We start from the raw sequence: 14,910 nt of genomic DNA on the forward strand, positions 1-14,910 counted from the left end.
AGGCGTCTCCTTAAAGTGAGTTATACTATTTTTGCACTCACTCACTTCCTAGGCTCCCCTTGACCCATTCGAGTGCCCAAGGCCCCCGGACGATCTTCTCTCGCACTTGTTCCCCATAGTATTACACCATAAATGTAACATTTCCTCTCCCTTAAGAATCGGTTTCGTCCTCGAAAACGATACTTGGAAGGTCCAACTGTAAATTGGGAAACCTTTTTCTTAAAGTACTCACTCGCTCCCATGTTGAGCTTTCTTCCGAACAATCTTTCCATTTGACCAGATATTCTTGATAAATAGTATTCCTTGTTCGTTTGTTACGAACATTTAAAATTCTTTCTGGTTCATGTGGATTAGATTGGTCATCTAATAGCTCCTCAATATTATCATTTAAGATTAGATTATCTATATCACCCAGCTTCTTTCTTAGCTTACTTACATGAAAAACTGGATGTGTTTTACTACCAACAGGTAGTTGGAGCTTGTAAGCCTTTTCCCCCACCCTCTTAAGTATTTTGAAAGGACCACAATATCTAGGCGAAAGCTTTGGACATCGTCCATTTTCATGGTTTTAGTTTGTTCAGGCACCTTAAGATAGACCAATTCTCCTTCCTCAAAGGAGATGTCTCTTCGATGAGAATCTATATAAGCTCTTGCTCAATTTTGAGCTTTCTTAATATTTTCTTGAGCAAATTTTAACATATTATTCATATCCTCCAAAAAGTCCCTGGCTGCTTCAACCTTTTCCTTATGCAATCCTACTGCATGAGGAGCTCTGGGCTGAAACCCATACATTAGCATAAATGGACTATATCCAATGGAAGAGTGCTTGGCACTATTATATGCCAACTCTGCTATCGGTAGATAGTCTTCCCAATTAGTTTGCCTTTTACTTACATATGCTCTGAGCATATCGTCAAGGATTTGGTTAACCCTTTAAGTTTGCCCATCAGTTTGCGGGTGCTCCGACACACTCATGCTAAGTTTAGTATCTAACTTCCTAAATATAGCACGCCAAAATTGACTATCAAATTTTCTATCTCGATCAGAAACTATATTTGCCAGAAGGCCATACAATCGGTATATGTTCTCTATGAACAATCTAGCCAATTCTGGTGTTTTAACATTAGTTGAAGTTGGAATAAACCTAGCCATTTTGGTTAACCTATCCACAATCATCCACACAAAGTCGTGCCCCCTCTGTGTTCTGGGTAACGCGACAATAAAGTCCATGGAGATACTCTCCCATTTTTCCGAAGGACTCTCTAATGGGTGGAGAAGTTCTCCCATTTTCAATCTTTCAGCTTTATTAACCTGGCATTTATTACATTTGACCACATAGTCAAGGACGTCTTGATTCATTCCAGGCCAATAGAACTGCCTTTTAATAAGACTATAAGTCTTATTAACTCCTGGATGTCTCGCACTAGGGGTATCATGACACTCAAAGAGTATCTAGTGCCTTATTTCTTCATCTTTCGGGACACATACCCTACCCTTGTAGAGTAAATAACCATTATCAATGGTAAAATTCTTCCACTTGAATCCCATTTAAGCAACCCCTTATGCTCCATTTTCTTGTTGAACATCCTCAGATATTCCTTCCTCAGTGGAGGCTCTTCCATTTGGATCCCCATTTGCTATTGCTTTCCATATGTTGGAATATGCGGAATCAACCTAGCATTTCCCTTTTAAGAATTCAAGTAAATCGGAAGTGAACTGAGTAAAACTCAATTCATTTATGATGGGCATTCTGCTGAGTGCATCAACCACTATATTGTACTTTCCCTTTCTTTACCTTATTTCATAGTCGAACTCTTGGAGAAGTTCGGCCCATCAGGCTTTACGCCCTTGTAGATCCCGTTGGTCATTAAGCCACTTAATGCTTTCATGATCCGAAAAGATCAAAAGTTTGGCACCGTACAGATAGTGTCTTCGTTTCTTCATTGCATGTACTATTGCATACAGCTCCCTCTCATAAACAGAATAATTCCGTTTTGCACGGTCTAATTTCTTGCTTTCAAAAGCAACTGATCGACCTTCTTGTAATAAGATCGCGTCTACTGCCCTATCATTGGCATCAACTTCAACCACGAATGGTTTATTGGGATCCACGATTAATAGTATTGGGGCTGTAGCAATAGCTACCTTAAGTTTTTGAAAACTTTCATTTTGGTCTGTTCCCCAATGAAAGCTCTTCCCTTTCCCTTTAAGTTGGTCCGTCATTGAAACAGCTATCTTGGCATAATCTCAAATGAATCTACGATAAAATCCAGATAAACCTAGGAAGATCTGCAGCTCTTCCAGGTTCCTTGGAGATGGCCATTCAATAATTACCCTTACTTTTTTTGGATCCATCTTGATTCCCTCTTTCGAGATAATATGCCCCAAATATTTGATCTCTTGTGCGAAGAATTCACATTTAGTTTTCTTCACATAAAGGAAATGTGTTTTTAACAATTGGAATACTAATCGTAAGTGTTCCAAATGTTCTTCTCTTGATTTACCAAAGATCAAGATATCATCCAAGAAGACTACTACAAAGTGTCCTAGATAGGGCCGTAATACACTATTCATCAGCTTCATAAAAGTAGTTAGTGCATTAGTGAGGCCAAAAGGCATCACCAAAAAATCATAATGCCCATATCTAGTACGAAATGCTGTCTTAGAAACATCCTGTGCCTTAATTCTTACTTGGTGATAGCTTGATCTTAAGTCAATCTTTGTGAAGAGTTTTGCCCCTTGTAATTGATCAAAAAGATCTTCCATTCTGGGCATAGAAAATTTATTCTTCACCGTTATTTTATTAAGTGCTCTATAATCAACACAAAGTCGCATAGAACCATCTTTTTTCTTTACCAATAAAATTGGCGAAGCCCAAGGTGAATTGCTGGGTTGTATAAACCCTTTATCAAGGTAATCCTTAATTTGTCTTTTTCCTTTTAAATTTGCCTACAAATTTTGAGGCTTCAAATTCCTTAGCCTTGGGCTCCGTATCAGTGAGACTAGTGAGTGCACCTGGACATGTATTATCTTCATTGATTAATACAAATTTAATCATCTCTTCAAGCGTCTTAGGTGAACTCCTTTTCACTTCCTTTTTACAAGCCTTATCTAGTCCCCTTATGAATCCCCGTCTTTTGAAATTCATCTTTTTTCTTCAATTATAGGATTATCTCACGATACTCCTCGAGATATGTTAGCAAAGGTCTTCCCTTTTATCTGACAAAATCCCAATCTTCCCAATTTCTTTCCATTTCATTTTCAGAAAGGAATTCTTTCAAAAAGATCGATTCAAATTGAGCCCAAGTTTTAGGTATTTTATTTGCCTCCTTTAAAGTTCTCCACCATTTATATGCCTTTGGCCCCAAGGTTAAACTAGCCTCCAACGCCTGAAGATGTGATGGAGTATTCTTTAATTTATGCAAATCTTCCCATTTTTGGAGGAAATTAAAGATAGTATCTTTATTTCTATCCTTTTCCTCTCCATGAACTGAGGAGGTTTCATATCCTTTAATACTAGGTTATCCCTCAGCTTTTGGTGGGGTTCCCTAGGGTCTCACATAGTCACATCAAGATCTTTCGATGAAGATGGAATATCTGAGGTTTGTACATTACCTATATCCCTTTCTAGTAATAAGGCTAATTGAGATTTTATTTCTGTGAGTGCTTGAGTTAGCAACTCCATTTGAACCCCCTGTGCTTGCACACAAGCAGTTAGATCATCAAATTGTTCTCATGTAGCAAAAATTTCTTCACATTGTTCTTCTTAAATTTCCGTTTCATGGGGATCCACCATAGGATGGTCCCCGTAACTAGAGCCCTCGATTACCCCCTCTGTCTCTTTCCCCTCCATTAATACACTGGAATTAGAAAGAAAATATAACAATTTTGCGTACAAAATGAGGTACTTCCCTGATTACAATAATAGGGCAGATGTCGATGGCCTTTACAACTTAGTGATAGCAAAACACGTGAGGAACAGTGCGACTTTCCTCCAATTTGTGTAGGCCGCGTGGGAATAAGGCCTGTCGGCAGGAACACAAGATAAGGAGGGGATTAAACAGCCCCCTGCCAGGTCACGTGTGAACAAGCTGTGACCATAATTGTAACTTAAAACGGGACTTCTCTCGTGGACTTGCACCATCCTGCCGTCCACGCCAAGTACATGGGCTCTGCCCGCAACGCCAACACGGAAGTAATCTCTCAGGTGACACCCGCGTAGGTTCGAATCCTGCCATCCACGCCAATCCTGCAACCTTTCGACAAGACGTAGCTCGACGGCTCTTTCCAAAAAGACGACGACTGACGTGACCCGCTCTGATACCAGTGTTAAGTGCAGTTACTTTTGATGCCAATCCGTAATAGATGCGGGGGACTTCTCATAAGTGCCCCCCCCTGAGTTATGTCATAAAGCACGAGAGACTGTTCTCTGTTTCTCCCCCTAGTCACGTCTAGGAAGTGCTGGCTAGACTTCTCACTCCTCGTGTCTCTCTCGCCAGCCGTCTCCTTAAAGTGAGTTATACTATTTTTTCACTCACTCACTTCCTAGGCTCCCCTTGACCCCATTCGGGTGCCCAAGGCCCCCAGACGGTCTTCTCTCGCACTTGTTCCCCAAAGTATTAGACCATAAATGTAACACGGCTAGTGGCACATGGAGGCTTGGCGGTGGAAAGTTGGCTTGCCCAGATGCAAACGGAGGGAGGTTGTAAGCACTACACATAGCAGCCTCTGGAAACCCCAAAGCACTACCTTTGGTCATGTGAGGAGGCAGGGTCGTGCGCAGTGGTCAGTTTGGAGGCTCTACCCATCTGCCAGGTACTGGAGCCCACAGCAGACCGCTCTAAGATATGGTATATCAGAGGGAGTCTTACTAGATGGCATATCTAGAAGGCCCCGGTGTCAAGAGGCTTTCGGCAGAGAGAGACTTTCAATATAGGTGACCTTAGCAGAGCTTTGGACCTCCATCATCCACTCCTTCCGCGGCCGGTGGGATCAGGTGCAGGGCGAGTCCAGGGCTTGTCAGGAGCTTCGTTGTCATTTCATGTGTACTTGGGGCGGCCAAGACTTGTTTTTCATGATGGAGGCAAGCAGCCCCAGATGGCGATACACCCCTCCTCCATGGCTTCTTGCCCCCATTCCCCCCCCCCAACCGCCTTGAGAGGCTTGTGTACATGATGTATTTGTGACTTTGCATCAGCTCCAGCTAGTCTGTTGAGCATGAGCACTCCGTTGTAATCAGTTTTTTTGAGTAATATTATCAGCCACATTTCATTTTGGAAAAAAAAAAAAAAGAGAGAATGGCAACCATTTCTTCATACTTCATTTCCCTAGCCAATTTAAGAGGAATCATAGTCTCACTAAATTCATCTTCGTTTAGATGACTATTACAGAGAACATCCTTCTTTCATCATCATCTAGACAATTGTTAAGCGTAGTTAATGATTGAAAGAGAAGGCTGAGGTGATCGAGATCTTGTGTAAAGAGGTTGAGAGGGATTATAAGACATACTGAACAAATACATTTCCAGGAATAATTTTGAGTTATAAATGTCACCCTCAAATGTAGTATGAAGACTTTCCATACCTCTTTTATTGTTTTGATAAGGTCAAGGTGATGGAGTTGATTATCAAATAGGGTGAGCTTGATGATGGCAAAGTGTTCTTGTTCTTTTCAAGCCAGTCGTCATGAAGCTGGGGATTCCCTCGAACATGCCCCAATTCTTTGGTGGAAATGACTTTCCACACACCTTGCCGCATGAGAAGTTCGATCTTTGTCTTTCATATTGGGAATCCAACAACACAGGAGAACTTCTCGATGGTAATGTCGTACCTTGATATACTGATGGTAGATGCTGTTGTGTGCTGGTCGATGGTGGCACTGCTGCTGCTTTTTCTTCTTGTGATGTTGCTGCTTTTAGCACTTGCAAACAGCTAGGTGAGGCGAGCCAGATGAGGACAGGTTGTTTAAAGCAGTGGGTGAATTCGTACAACAGGGAGGGGGATTGAATGAGCCTCAATCTCTAGAACTTTAGGTATTCTCTTGATGTCTATTGCCACATGCACCTTTGGCACCCTCTCTCCTATCATGGCATCGGCAAACAAAGCAAGGAGAATTGTGCCACCTCCACCAACTGACATTACTCAACCACGAGAACTAGGAAGAGGGTGACAGGATTATCTGGGGAAGCGGTGCAAAAGCCTAGAGTTTGGGATTGTGAATCTGCTGTACCACAGAACCATGTAAATAACTCCCTCAGTAGATGCAAGAAAATAGCTATCAACAAGCTGTTGCATTGCATCTGCTAAGGTAAGGTGTGTTGAGCCTCTATTATTAGGGTTCAGATTCATGGCCACATGGTACTTTCTTCTGGTTGTGATAATTTCCTCTTGTTGGGCCTTTTCTTGATCTTGTGGTCAAGTAAAGAGGTCAGTGGAAATTTTATTTGGTTTAATGGAAACAGGAGTGGAGGAGATGGAAACCCTAAGGGTGCCTGCGATGGTTCATTCACCCAAGATCTGGGGGAGGCTTGATTCCAAGCACTTAAGCCAGGAGACTAGTAGTAATTTTAGAGATTAGATGGAGGCAGCCTTGAGCTTTGAGGCTATGGCAACCCAATGTCCATTGGATTTCGCATTAGGTCAGAAAGAGACATTGGGACAAGATTTGAATGGGAGGTTTGCAGCAGCCATTATTTGACCTTGTGAGACTGGTAGCGAAGTTACATTAGAGAGCTTTGGCCTCAATTGGAGAAGTGGAGGCAGTCTCTTCTCTTCAACAACATTGTGAGATCTTAGATCGTGATGGTCTCTGGTTGAGGGAGTAACCCAAGATTGGAGATTGAACACACAGACTTCTCAGATCTAGAGCGACCTCTCTTCTAAAGGAAGATATTTTCATATGGTTGAAGCTGTTGGCAGACAGGTATCCTATACTCACAGTAGACAAGATGCAGGCGCTTAAGAGGAGTTTTCATCTGTTAAGATATGCTGTCTGTTCTTGGTAGCAGATTAGATTATTTGTCTAGTGATGGATGAGCATGTATATATATCTTGATCCAGACTCTTGCCTCAGCGAACAGATGGACAGATGGAGATACTTCAAAGAAGGCTATTTCAGAGATAGACTATGATCTCAAAAAGTGGGTTATGTCCCCTGACATACCATTTGATTACAAAGCAGGATCGCAGTGACTGCAATGGCCTCACAGTGCATGATGCAAGTTTATGGCGTCCAAGTATGATTAACAACATCACTCACTAAGTATGCTCTAGCTGTTGTCTTGGAAAACTTAAGTTTGGTCATCTTCATGTCCCCCGTCCCTACCTTTTGAATATTCACATTTCTATGGAAAAGTGTGAGCAGGCTTATGGATTATACTTCACATCCAGAAATCGTGTTATTCAAAACATGTCTAACTTATTATGTCCACATTTATGAACAACCCCAAGCCATCAGAGACTCCAATTGCCTTGGAACCATCAACCTCATGGTGTCCACTGCATACACTGCGTATGATCAACTAGCTAATTCATAGGGTGGTGAGGAGATCCCACTTATTTCTACCTAATGCCTTAAGGCCCTTTTGTAACACCCCCCCCCCTCTCTCTCTCTCTCTCTCTCTCTCTCTCTCTCTCACACACACACACACACACACACATATCGACAATTTCATAAATACAAAGAATGTGCAAGAGTTGCATGACTACTAAGTATTAGACTGTAGACACAGTGACTGTAGAGATGCCAGCATGCCAGGGAGCCAGATCATCCTTGGTTGGAAGACCTGGATACTTAATGATGCCCAGCTGCCATTGAATGAGACCTCACAGATGATCTATATAGCTATGCAAGCCAGAATGGGTATAAAAAATAAAAGCATTTTTTATATTCCACTTATGTCAACATCTCCAAAAGTATAGAAAGTGAAGACCACTAGTACATGTGGCTGCACAAATGCTGTAAATTTGGGGTTCCAAAAACTGATTCCTACCTATGCGTAGAGTTTTTGGCAACTGAATGCCAAACTCTAGATAGGAGAGACCATATGCACCAAGTAAGTAAGCAAGACAAAAACCTATGACAAGATGTCTCCTCAGCTGTAGTACAAAAAATGCCAAAGCCATGTGAAATGGTGCATCTCAAGAGGACCACAGCAAATCGGAGACCGCCCACCAACACTCCAAATGATGACTTTGCATTTAAAAGGGGTTGTATTGGGCCAAGCCACCATCACTGTAGACTTCCACCTAGCACTCCCCTTGTAGAGACCCCATAATGAATTGCCCTTATCCTTAAGCAGATATTATATCTAATTTGCATATGCTTACTCTAAGATCAATTTATTAATTTTCCAATCCTATGAAGGGTGTTCCAAGCCAAGGGAAAGCAAGGGTTGCCAAACAAGCCAATAATCTGAGATGGTTTCTCATAGATCATAGTACTCTCAAGGCACACGAAAGTTCCTTCATACTGAACAGAATGAGTGAAAGTAGTGCTTGAGGGCTTCAATGCGTCAGCAGTAGAGGCTCAGCCAAGTATGGCCAGCTGTCAGCCGTTCAACTAGGGATGAGGTTCTCTTTTTGCATCCCAAGAAACACTTTTAGAAGTAGCTAAAATTTCAGTTGGCAAGGAATTGGTTGACAATCATATTTTTGAGAGATGCTAAGAAGACTTTGTAAGGACCACTTGCCAAAAGCAGACAAGATGAGTCAACAGTGGGGAGGAGCACATGTCACCATAAGGCCTGAAGCGGAGTCTTACTATGTAAAATACCCATGTCTTCGAGAAAAAATCTACCAAAGGAAACCCAGAGCTGCTACCCAACACATGGCAGCACTAAGTCCATTGGAGGGCTATCATGTGTCTTTACATTTAAAATTGCAGTGTCCCGCATTCATTTAGTTGTATATAAATAATCCTAGGAAATCAAGTACATTAGAATCTGTGTGTCTTTTTCCCCTACATGAAGTGAGTGGACTGCATGATTTCCAGCAAGACAATCTTTGACCATGGCAGCAAAGCTGAAGTAATATGAGATCATGGGCACCACGATCGTCTGGGCAACTTTGAGGTGCACATGGAAATGCCATATTTGGAGTTATCATCACAGCAAATAGTCTCCATAGATCCACAGGTAAAGAATCCCAAAGTTCACCCATTGGTCCCAGCCTTGCAATTCTCATAAGCCTCAATTGTTTTTCTATTTACATATATTCTCTCGTCCCATGAGTAACCATCTCGTCCTCCAATAATCCTCCTCCATGCCATCATTGCTAAACTGTGTTTCTAACAAGAATCAGCCATTCTCTTGAACGTTTTGTTCAGGACAAAGTGTGCTAGTATAACAAATCTAGGGAAAAGATTTGTGGAGAAATAATGTAAAGTCGTACAAAATTTAAATCCAGTTTGAATGCTGTTGATTGTATCCTGCAATCTTAGAGTTTATGCTCATACCTCAGTGTCACCATGGTTGACTTGGCACCTCTTTTAATGAGGTTTTTATCCAGATGAATGCTGTTGATTGTATCCTGCAATCTTAGAGTTTATGCTCATACCTCAGTGTCACCATGGTTGACTTGGCACCTCTTTTAATGAGGTCATTTTGGTCCTATGCTCAGAATCCATGTTTGAGTTTGCAATGTTTCACCATTATTGTAGCTTTGGTGTTCCTCTTTTGTGGGATTTATTCCGTAAGCCATTAGGTTACTCTTATGTCTATAACACCCCTCCATTTTGAGTAACTTTCGATCCTTAATGATTGATTGAGAAAACAAGTTTGAGCTTTCATGCATCGTTAATGTTATCATGCCTGTGATATGAGGTCTTAGATCTTGTAATTAAAGGTATTGGAATGATTATGCAAAAATCTGACCCCTTCCACTTCCTAAAAATGTGGAATAACTTGGTATTGAATCACCTCCTGAGTCCCATGTTGGTGATGACCAAGGATGAAAGATTGCCTGATATGTCAGAAATGGTCTAAGCACTGCAGTATCCAGATTGGGGTATGATAGATCTAAACAGTATGACTTTACCAGTCTCTATAATTGATATCGGGTATTCTTGGTAGGACAGCCTAGAAACCATTATACACACATCCTAGACTGGTGTTTAGTCATCGTTTCATAACCATCTGTACATACCATTGGGCCCTTTCAATCCCTAACTCATTTAAATCTGCAAATTATTCTAAAGACAGAAGGTTGGTTAGAAGATTGATGAAAAGCCGCAGTTCTCCACCAGTTGGTAAGAAGAGCCAAAAATTTTGATGCACATAATGGGGATGATTTTATTATGAACTCTAACATGTCTATACATGTAGATTCAGTAGATGGAGGTACGTGACACCAATTTCCTTAGTGTTGCACTGTCAGGTTCTAATTGCTATATAGTCTTTTATTCTTTATCTTCCAGTGTTTAACATTTGAAAATCTATTGCATTATTCTTTATCTATACATGTAGATTCAGTAGTTGGAGGTATGTGACACTAATTTGCTTAGAGTAATCAGGTTCTAATTGCTATATTGAGTCTTTTATTCATTATCTTCCAGTGTTTAAGATTTGAAAATCTATCGCGTTAAAGAAGGTGGAGCTATTTGTGCTTGCACTATTGCTTAACTGCTCAACCTTTGCTATGCATCTTCCTGGACAACCAGCACATTCGTGCAATTATCTAAGATGTTTTTCTCACTTGCTTGTGGCAGTGGAAATGGTCAGCTGCACATCTACCCTAATAGATACGGACAGCAAGCCAGCATTGCAGACAAAGATGTTGCTGAAGTGCCGCTGTTGGATTCTATGTCTTTCCAAGACCATACAGAGGCAATCAACAGCATTTCTCTTTGTCTTGATCAGAGAAGATCAGCATCTTGTTTGGCAACTGCGTCAGATGATGGCTGCATACAGCTGTACAAACTGGAACATAAGTAGACTTTTCTTTGTACTGTATCTGATAGGAGTAGGAAGCAAAGCCATTGTGTATGTACCCAATATATCCGTAATCTCACCTTCTGTAATATGTTCTTGAAATTGGCTTCTTGGCATTTCTTCTGCAGCTTGAGCTCTTTGTCTAAAGCATAATTGTAAATGTGGAAGTTGTGATCGATATTGGGTGCTGGAATCCCATTGGTAAAATCATTAACAGGGGCTGTGTCATTCAGCAGAGTGGGTCTAGAGACAAGCTGCAGATTGGCGTTGATATGTATAGCAGGTCCATGATGGGGTTCCATTCCTTGTGATGAGAAGTTGGAGCTGAGACCCAAATTCTCCCTAATAAAGCCACCGAAATCCAAAATTCAAAGGGACAAGTATAAAATAATAGAAAAGGCAAAGAAAGGGGGAAAAGATCAATACAAAACTCCCTTTAAACATATCAAATAAATTGATAATGTGGGTATTTGTTGTTAAACCCAATAAGAGCCATGAACTTGTGATTCAAGCAAATGATTGGGATGTTTTGCATCCAAGCTCTTATGTTATTCATGTGATGCAAGGCCTTTTGTCACCTCTTAGATCTACAAAAGTATGCTTTCTGTGGTGAAAATGTGTTGATTGGACCATGCTAGTTTTAACTTCTTGAAGCTATGAAGAGACCAAATTCATGTACAATATGAAACATGGTTTTATATTATGGTTAAACAAAAAATATTCTCCAAACCTTGCTTGAGTATGCAAAAACAGGCCAAAAAGTGCAACCAATAAGTATTGTTTCATGGAGTGATTTGCTTTTGCAACCTAAGAAGATATCACACCGTGGCATATTCTCAACACAATAGTAGGCAAGCCAATTGTTAGAAAAGTCTAATTTTTTTATTGCATTGTGGATCAATGTAGACCATTGTTGCCCAACTATTTTCAAGGAAATATATTGTTGAAATAAATTGAGTGTATAGTCTTCTTGAATATACTATGTTTGCCAATACTAGTAATCCAACATCGAAAGAATCTACCTTGCGAAATGCTTCATACTTTAAAAAGTAGAACCTTAAAGCATTCAATCAATAAATGTATAAATTGAAAAGCACAACCAACAATTATTAATTCATTGGGTGATTTGCTTTTAGGACTTAAGAAGATATCACATTATGATCATCCACAAAATAACTAAACTCAGCTCTACAAGTAAATTTTGTTTAGAAATAAATTGTGCATAGTGTTACAAATAAGTAGGATTTGTGAGTAAAGAATATCCACATTTATGATCATCCACAAAATAATTGAGCCCTACTCTACATTTAGAAATAATGTGTACATAATATTAACACAAATAAAGAGAATTCGTGAATTAGAGAATCTCCACACTAATGATCATCCATGAAATATCTAAGCTCCTCTTCCATAATCAATCAATCAATCAATAAAAATAATAAGGACAAAAAAGTACATTGACTAGTTGAAAGAGCACTAGAATTACCCTTTTATGTTGAGGGGCCACTAGCCACTATATTACTATCTATTATCTATGTGCAATGCTAATGGTAGGCCATTAGTTGCAAGAGAATTAAGTGATCAAAATTTCAATGAAGAGACCTTATCAAAGTATGAATGAAGAAACACAAGCATGAAATCCTTCCCCAAAAGACTATCATGCATTACTCACTTGTAATAAAAATTGCACCAATATTAAGAAACTAGTTATGGCATGAGCACCAAAGGTAGAATGATATAAGAAATCAAGAGCTTTTAGAGAGGATGACACAAGAATGGGTATAGTCTCTCCCAAAGCACCATGATCCCATACTCATGTTTGTAGTTATGTATTATGTCCTCTCAAAATAGGTGGGCCAAAATTAGAATGTACTTTTTCCCTTTTTTATAGAAACCACAAAACATCATGATCCTACACTCCTATTTGCAATTATCTATTAGTTCTGTCAAAATAGGTGGGCCAAAATTAGAATTTTCTTTTTTCCTTTTTTAATGATCACTTTCAACCCACAAATATAAAAACCATGGCCTAGGGCTCAAATGAGTTATAGAGTAACATGATGAAAATATGGTGGCTATAACAAGGTTTTTGAAAAAATATGAAACTTACACATTGTAATAGTGAATAATCTTTGGCAAATTTGATAGCATCTTGTAAATGATTGATATTTGCTCCAACAATTATCTATAAAATATAAAGCTCTAATCATTATCTATATTTAAAAACACCACTATATTAATATTCACTATAACCATAATTACAACTAGGGAATGTACTAAGCGATTACCATTTGAATGAAAAGAGTAAGTTATAGAATAATATTCAAATAGACAATCATTCATTAGCTAATATTAATATTATTTTGTATGAACCTTGGAGAATAAATTATATTATTCAAATAGACAATCATTCATTAGCTAATATTAATATTATTTCATATGAACCTTGGAGAATGAGCTATGTTACATCATCAAAATTTTATGAGAAATGTCTATAGCTTATGCTTTGGACACATTTTGATACTCTAATCCACCTTCAATTGCAACATTATGCTAATTTTCTTCATTTTCTAGCCCTAGCCTTATTGTAGTGGCCATCTCTGCATATGTTTTAGAGAAGGCATGATAGTTGGGAGTGTATTGTGCATAAGTGGAGAATACAATGATGGGAAAGGGGAGGCCATAGAGAAGGTAAGCCACATTATACATTGTGAGATGGAAGGTGCGCATGCATGCACATAAATAATGTTGTGTGGCCACCTTTGTCATGCAAGTGAAGCAGAAAGTGAGTGGAAAAACTATTTATAAATTTCAATATATTCAAGTCCAAGACATAGGATCATTAGGATGGTGTGTACTAGTTCAACTTATTATTATATGTGCAGGAAGAGCCAATGATGCACCAAAGCCACAATCTCCATGATGGAAATGTAATATTCCCAAGTTTTAAGCTCTCCATAGGCGATAGAGTCAAAGTGGCAATAGTTTGCTTAAGTCAAAGATTTTAAATGTATAGCCAAGGATCCAAAGATGTATTGTAATAGATTTTACTTAAAGGGGTCATAAAACTACATGAGAATATTACCCCTAGCAATGATATAGGCACGTGTTTCCATTGTGATCAATCTTACAACAAACATGGTTCTCTCAATGTAGCTCCTATTTATATTGAAGATTATGTTTACAAGTGAGAGAGTGGGTGTACAACAAACACAGTTCTCTCAATGGAACTCCTATTTATATTGAACGTTATGTTTACAAGTGAGAGAGTGTGCATGCACACACGTCTATGTTTCACATCTTCTATATGGAATGGCCTAGCCACTAGATTTTTGTTTCATAGACTTTCTTAGCAATTGTGGACCACAAATGATTAGGGGTTTTCTCTCATTTGTTTGATTTCATGGGGATTCACAAATGCAAAAGTCATTTGTTACATGTACAAACAATGTTATCAAGGAATATATATGTATTCTCATGGTTGTTACAAAGCATGCGGTTTATAAGAAAAGTATGCTTACCAAGTGCATTTGTATTGATAAAGGTAAAATTCTATGTAATGCTTGTTAATGGTAATAAGTGGTGTAAGATAGACTATGTTTTAGGAGAATGTGAGAAAAAGAATGGATGGTGGGTAATTGTCATGCATAGACATTTCATTTTAATTTTTAAGTGCAAGTTGATGACGTTCGTAATGCTCTATATCTATAGAGTTAGACCCACAATTGGGACCCCATGAAAGCACATTGAGTCCTTCAAACATTTTATTGATGACAATGGTATCTAGGTGAAGAACAAGGACCTTGAGATTAGGAATGAGATCATGTCAACAATAGATGGCTCCTCCATATGAATGACCAACATAAGGTGCATTAAACATCAACACCATTGTACTTCATCACCATCACACCCACCAATTATGTTTGCCAAGTAGTAACAAGCAATAGGGTACTAATGGGGGGATGAAAAATTTGAAATGAATT

General features: G+C 39.2%; 1 protein-coding gene across 3 annotated transcripts in view; it reads left to right on the top strand.

The window, feature by feature from the left end:
• Nucleotides 1–11,054, top strand: part of LOC148013550 (uncharacterized) — a 201,815-nt gene extending 190,761 nt beyond the window's left edge. For all 3 annotated transcript variants that reach the window (XM_087667553.1, XM_087667554.1, XM_087667555.1), the window contains one exon: nucleotides 10,705–11,054. In XM_087667553.1, coding sequence (XP_087523679.1) covers nucleotides 10,705–10,930 — 226 coding nt within the window. In that variant the 3' untranslated portion in view covers nucleotides 10,931–11,054. The remainder of the gene's footprint in view (nucleotides 1–10,704) is intronic.
• Nucleotides 11,055–14,910: the final 3,856 nt, after the last annotated feature.

The sequence above is a fragment of the Lygodium microphyllum genome, chromosome 26 (genome assembly GCF_053477565.2).
Source record: "Lygodium microphyllum isolate KBCC chromosome 26, Lygodium_microphyllum_v1.1.10, whole genome shotgun sequence".
Taxonomy (NCBI): domain Eukaryota; kingdom Viridiplantae; phylum Streptophyta; class Polypodiopsida; order Schizaeales; family Lygodiaceae; genus Lygodium; species Lygodium microphyllum.